The 6,967-nt window shown below is 28.8% G+C and overlaps 1 protein-coding gene across 1 annotated transcript; it reads left to right on the top strand.

The window, feature by feature from the left end:
- The first annotated feature begins 4,375 nt into the window (after positions 1-4,375).
- Positions 4,376-6,013, top strand: LOC120116135 (50S ribosomal protein L17, chloroplastic). Its single transcript, XM_039136687.1, has 2 exons — positions 4,376-4,674; positions 5,483-6,013. The coding sequence occupies exons 1-2, from the start codon at positions 4,458-4,460 to the stop codon at positions 5,890-5,892; spliced, it is 627 nt and encodes a 208-aa protein (XP_038992618.1). The 5' UTR covers positions 4,376-4,457; the 3' UTR covers positions 5,893-6,013.
- The last annotated feature ends 954 nt before the right edge of the window (positions 6,014-6,967 follow it).

The raw sequence follows: 6,967 nt of genomic DNA, 5'->3' as shown, positions 1-6,967 counted from the left end.
CTTCAAACTTAACTACACTCAGCCTAACCAACTTATATCACTTGAACTCAACTTAATATCCCATATTCCCTCTTAAATTTGGAAACCAATGATCTTATCATTTTCTCAACATGTTCTAAATTAGATTCTATCACTTCCTATTTCTTAATTCAATGGATGACAAGTCAAATTTAACTTATCAATTCTTCTTCAAGATTTCACTTAAAAACTCCAAATCTTGAATCCATATTATCTTTTTCATCTTGTAGTTTTAATATAACTTAAGCTTTCCTTAAGCTTAAGTATCATCTAATGATCAAAACCCAAACTTAATTTCAACTAAAACCAACTAATAAGAAATCTCAAATTAACAAGCTGGAGTCCACGGCTGGAAGAAGGAAAAAGAAGAAAACTTTGGAGACCTTGATATTTTTCTTCCTCCTCCACGTGGAACCATATATATATATATCCTCTCTCAATTAAATTATCTTTCCTACTAAGTGGTCATTTTGTTCTTCAATTCTTCCCTCTTTATAATTAAATCCTACACAACATTTTTCATATAAAATTCCAAACTTTTCAATTTTCTACTTCGACCAATACATTTTGAAATATTTCAATTTAGTCACTAACTTGATATGGAGGATGTTACACCATTGAAATGAGCTCACGGTGAAGAGGATGAAGAAGAAAAAACAAAGTTTCCAGACTTCTCTTTTATTTTCTCTCATTCCACGTGGGTTTCCCTTATAAAGGAAAAATAAAAATCTTTCTTGGGAAAAGACCAATATACCCTCTCATCTTTCCTTTTTGACTAATCAATCCTTCACAAATAAATTTCAATTTAGTCCTTAAACTTTAAATTTTTTTGAAATTGAGCACAAAGTTTTCAAAACTTTCATTTTGATCACTAACCCAGCTTTTGGGATGTTACAAGCTTCAACGAAAAATCCCAACAAAGTTGAATAAAAGTAATAAAATAATTGATTAATTCGAAAATTATATTTTAGAATCAACAAGTGTCCATCCTAAAAACAAGTTATATTATTTTCCAAAAAATGATAAGCTTACATTAATATAAAACTTATTAATTTTATACCAATTTCTTAACATTGGGTTATAATAGAATGTGTGATCGAAATTAAGATATTGTTTCTATTTATTTACACTCCACTCTTGAGGGTTTTTTTCACCTAAAAAATGTTTTGCAATTCATTATGAAATTGATATTAGTCCCAATTTTTTTAAAGAGGATATTAATCCCAATTAAAATAGTAGACCATAAAAAATTTGTAAAAGAGATTTTTAAAGAAAAGTAGTAAAAATAATGTTTTTTTTATCTGGACCGCGCATTTTATTATGATTTGAATGTTAGAAATTAATGATGTTTAATTAAATAGAGTTTTCAAAATGATTTTAGAAATATATGCAACTTAGTTTTAATAACCAAATTATTAATTCTTTATTCCATTCATATAAAAAGTTAATTGCGTTATAAAACATTAAAAATAATAAAATTCGATTGGATAATTATTTGATATAAAAAGTTTTTTTTGTAAAAAAAACCTTTTATACAAAAAAAATTAATAAAATGCGTTATACACAAATGATTTTGTTAATTTAATGCTTAATTGGATAATTATTTGAAATACAAGTGTATTTAATCTATCATAATGCACCTTTGAATGTTTATTTAGATAGGAATTGAAAAAAATATGATCATAGATTAAAGTCACTTGTGAATAAAATAGTTCATCAAAACTCCACTAACATATTAAATAATAATCACTGTTAATTCTAATTGAGTTATTAATTAGGTTGTTGATGTAATTTATTAATATAATTATTTTAAGAAAAAATTTAAAATAAATATCAGTCACTAATATATATTATTAATATTATAATTCGATATATATATATATATATTAAAAACTTGGAGAATCTAAAGTAAATTAACCTTATTTAAAATTGAATTTTAGTTTGAGTAAGTTTTTGACTGCTCCCCTTTTCATCTATTTTTTAATATAAAATATTATTTTATAATAAAAAATAATGATATTTAATTTAAAATAAAATTGAATTATTAATTTAATTTAATAATTTAAAATAATAATTATTATTATAATCATTAAAGAAAATATACGCTATTTTCAAATTGAACGTAAAAATGTAAGGCATTGACTTTCTAGTTTTGAAATTCTATAACACATGAATGGATTGAGACATTGTGTGTTAAATCGTACAATTTTTTTTTTAAAATTATTTCTAATGCGATTGACAATTCAAAAGGTTTTTAGATTTAATAAATTCATCGTTGAATTTTCTAATGTATACGGAGTGAGATTCAGGGTTTGACATTAGCGTATATGTATCACACCTAATTATTTATTTATTTACGGTGATTAATCATTTTGAGTTTGAAAAGATGCAACAGTTATTATAATATTAGTTTACAAAGAAAGGTTGGGAAATAGAATGCGATGCCTTTTACATTTAAGAATTTTATGTCAAATTTACCATTGACGTTTTAGACACAGCAAATATTTAAAATCCATTCATTTATAAATTTTGACATAAATAAATTCAACGCTAAGAAAATTAAGCACCGTTGATTTCTCAATTTCGAAAAAAAAAATTAAAGCTTCTACCTGGATAAGTAAGATGTCGATTTAAACCTCTGGTAGTTTCTAGATGACTTCAATTAATCCACTAAATAATCGGAATACGATTTTTCTATCCGAATATCGCCCGTAAAAATATTTAATATTCAAAATAATATATATTTTAAATTATTTTCTAAATTAACAAATTTTTTAGCACGTAAGGTAAAATATATAGTTTGAGTTAAAATTAAAGAAAGAAAAAAAGTAAAAAAATAAAGAAAAATTATATAAATTTTGTAAAAAAAATAAACATATGTGGTACGTGTTAAAAATACATATTTACACGAACACTCAATTAATTTTATTTTCAATCACTTAATTAATATATATTTAAACACTCTTAGAAATTTCATATGTATACAATATTGAATTTATGAGGCTCGTGGTTAAACATATTAATTTTTGAATTGTCAAAAGTAAGTCTTGAATTTAATCAGTCCCATCTTAAAATAAAAAGTAAAATAAAATCAAAATAGCTAAACCTTAATCTCAAATCTCAACCCTCAAAGCATCATCGACCGATCAAAACGACAACCACTAGCCGTAGATGCAGGTGCTCATGGCTCTAGAAAACCAACATTGAAGTGAGGTGGCTTGAAAAAGTGAGCAAACAAAAGGAAGAAATAACTTTCAAGTAAAGCCATGATGAAGGCTAATCTTTCTTGTTCAAAAAAATGATGAAAAGGAGAATGCCATGATGCCACAACTTATTGCCAAATCAAAAGGAACTGCTTCTTCGAAAGTGAAAATTGGGGGAGGGGAACGAGATACAGTGAAAGTTTGAAGGGGGGAGATTGTAAAGATTTTGGGGAGGGAGAAAGGGGGAACGATAAGGATGGAGGTAAAGACTGAGGAAAGGAAGAGGTGAAGTTTTGAAAAAGGGAGAGGATGATGGAGATCTTTGACTTATCGACCTCCGATGTCGATCATTGGTTGTGGCCAGAACAATAATGGTCAGATTCTGGATTGGTTTAGAGAGAGAGAGAGTGAAAGAGAAAGAGAAGAAGAGTAAAGAAAATTATAAAGCTTATGTTAAAAAATAAGTTTTTAAAAAATCAAACCAAAACCACGTCATTTTAGTATAATTTGTCATATCACAATGTTATTAAAAATTTAATCTATAAATTTTAATAAATAAATAAAATAGAAAAAATAGTAAAATTTAATGAGTAGATTTATGATTTACTCATAAAATAAAAAAAATTATAAAGTTTTTATTCATATCCGATATTCAAAAATGACTCCTAATTGACGAAGTGGATTTATGTATGATAGTATTATAATACATAATTGTCTATGTTTGATTTAAAATAAGACTTTAAATTAATAAAAAAATATTAATTTAAAATGATGTAACATCAAAAAAATATTTTTAATTTTTGATTAAATAATTATTCTAATTCATTTTCTTTTTTCGAAGCATTTAATTCACAACGTTTCATTTTGAAGCAAAAGACTCGTATTTTGAAATGTCGATTATTTCTTAACTAACAGCTTTTATATATGAAGAGTCATTTTTTGTCTCAAAATAAAATATTAATATTTAAATATTTTAAAAAATGTAAATAAAAACAATTATTTAATCAACAAAAATGTATTTTTGTCATCATACCATTTAAAAGTTGTCCAAATTCTGCGATTCATGCAATAGCCCATCAAACATAATTTGCATTTAGCCCAAAGGATAAAAATGGATTATTTGTACAAGATCCCAGGCCAGCCTCAATTCTCTCTATCTTTTCTTCTGCAACAAATTCCTTATCCTCTCCCGTTTTCATCATTTTCAAGGGCCAACCAAGAAACCCCAGGGTGAAAATGGCTATACCGATACCAATGGCCACCGGTTGTAGAAGTAGTAGTAGGTGGAGCATGGTGTCCTTGAAGTCAGCTCTGCCGCCGCTCACTTCCGCTGCTTCCTCCATTAAGTTACCATGTCGCCACCGTACTCCTCCTCGAATCAGATCTCCGCAGCTTGTTCGTTCTTTCTCTTCCCTCTCCCTTGTTAATCCTCTCCATTCCCTCGGCTTCTCTGGTAACATCCTCTTTCTGAATCATTGAAAGAATATGCTGAAAGTGTTTGTTAGTAACTTAATTCTCTAAAAGTTAAATGGTTTTGTTGAAGAAAACTGATTTATCCTTTGTTTTTATTCCCATTTCTTGATGCACAACACTATTTAGGATTTTTTGAGTTTACTTTGCTGTATTTCCATGGGATTGTTATGTTATTTCTAGTTCAAGGATTTGGGGTCCCCCCCCCTTCTCTTTATTTTTCTAGTTCTAATTGCTGTTAGTTTTAGGACTAAGAATCAATGAACTCTTTGATGATGAATTTACCACCAATTACTGAAATTTGGCTTATGTTATTAGTTTTATAATTTGATTGTTGAAATTTTGATATTAAGAGTTGAATTATGCTATTTCTTGAGTGCTTTATTTTAGGTCACTTGGGTTATGTAGAGGATGGACTTGGGGCGGTGGGGGCAGTCGTTGCCGAAAAATTATCATATATTTTATTATTTTTTATGTATTTTTTTTATTAAAAAACTGTATTCGCTCTCCATAAATATTTATAGTATTGTTTCTTTCTAAAATTTTAAAAGTTCGTCCCTCTAAAATAAAATCGTTCCCAACTCTATGGTTATGTCATTTCACTCATTTGTATTACTCGAACTTAAGGGAGTTTGTTCCTTTTTCTAAAAGGGTATTGGAAGGTCATGTGTTCGAATCTATATTGAGTACTTCAAGAAAATCGTAAACTTGAGTCCATTGTAAACTTCTTATAGATTGTTTTAGGATCTATAACCATTTATTTGTGTTACTAATCACACAAACATTGGCAGACATGTCCAGCTTTGGGGAAAATTTCACTATTATTGATAATGGTTGTCGATTCTACGCAATGAGGCATGGCAGACGAGTCCCTAAACTCAACAGACCTCCTGACCAGCGACGCGCACTCCTTCGGGGCCTCACAACTCAGCTCCTTAAACACGGTAGGATCAAAACCACCAGGGCTCGAGCAAGTGCCGTGCGCAAGTACATTGACAAAATGATCACGTTGGCGAAAGACGGTTCGCTTCACAAACGAAGACAAGCGCTTGGGTTCATTTACGAGAAACAGATTGTGCACGCACTCTTCGCGGAGGTACCAGACAGGTACGGTGATAGAAATGGTGGATACACAAGAATCATTCGAACCCTGCCCAGGCGAGGAGACAATGCACCAATGGCCTACATTGAACTTGTATAGATAAGTTCCACGGCTGAGTATCCTTGCATGATTCTTGGAATCATGTCGTCTGTTTTGATTGCTACATTAGTGCAGCTGAACATTGTTTCTCTTAATTTCTTCAAGCGTTTACCTTTATCAACTTTGATGCGAGATGAATATACAATTGGAGTTTTTTTTTTTTTTTTTAAACAAAAATCAAGCACTGTTTTTTAACAAACGGTAAATGACACGCCAAATCTCTTACGTTTTCTTTTTGTTCAATTTAATCCTTAAAAGTTTAATTGACTCCTATATCTCTCTGAATTTAACAATTTAGTGCAATATTGGTTATTAATGATAATATCATTTTAGTATCGGATACAAAAAAAATTATAATTTAGAAATCCTCGGATGTTAAGTATACTCCAAGTCAACTTACATTTGAAAAATCCTTCTTAGATCCATGTAGTGAGTCAATTCCTTCTGTACCTAACATTTCAATTCACCATTATTTCCTAATCAACTAGCACCTTAATCAGCAACCAAGAAACTATAGGTTTATTCAAGGTTAAAATGTGACAGAAATCAGTTGCAACCGAAAATTTTATTAAGAGGGTGACTTTTTGGTCGGATAGTGTAATAATTTAATTTGGAACCGAAAATATTATTTTCTTCTTAACATTTTCTGTTGCAACAAAAAATGTTACAAATCTATATAATTTTTCAGATTGAACATGATAACATTTTAAGTTGAAAACCCCTTTTAAATTAATTTTTAATTGGATTATCGCACAACAAAACTACTTGTTCAAAAGTAATCTAATAATCTATAAACCCTTAGCCATCCGAGTTGGAAACTAGGCAATGTACAGTGAGGGAAATATCGAATATTCAATGTTTAGAGGTGGAAGATAGTTTCCTATTTTATAGATATTAGAAAACCAGGGAATTAATTAGTCTAATTTTGATTTCATATATTGTAAATAATAGGATTAATTATGTTTTTAATATTATTTTTCTATAAAGCTATTATCTCCATCTAGGTATGCTTAAAAATGTATATATCATGTATCTATGTCACTTCAATAACAATAGATAAATATTTGGGTAGTTT

This window comes from Hibiscus syriacus, unplaced genomic scaffold, assembly GCF_006381635.1.
Source record: "Hibiscus syriacus cultivar Baekdansim isolate YM2019G1 unplaced genomic scaffold, ASM638163v2 tig00110283_pilon, whole genome shotgun sequence".
NCBI lineage: Eukaryota > Viridiplantae > Streptophyta > Magnoliopsida > Malvales > Malvaceae > Hibiscus > Hibiscus syriacus.
The sequence above is the reverse complement of the archived record's forward strand: the minus strand, read 5'-3'. Positions and strand labels throughout refer to the sequence as shown.

Bases quoted from the DNA above. Each gene is read 5' to 3' on its own strand.
- LOC120116135 (XM_039136687.1), top strand. From the start codon at position 4,458: ATGGCTATACCGATACCAATGGCCACCGGTTGTAGAAGTAGTAGTAGG. The intron at 4,675-5,482 runs GTAACATCCTCT...AAACATTGGCAG, and splicing joins CCATTCCCTCGGCTTCTCTG to ACATGTCCAGCTTTGGGGAA.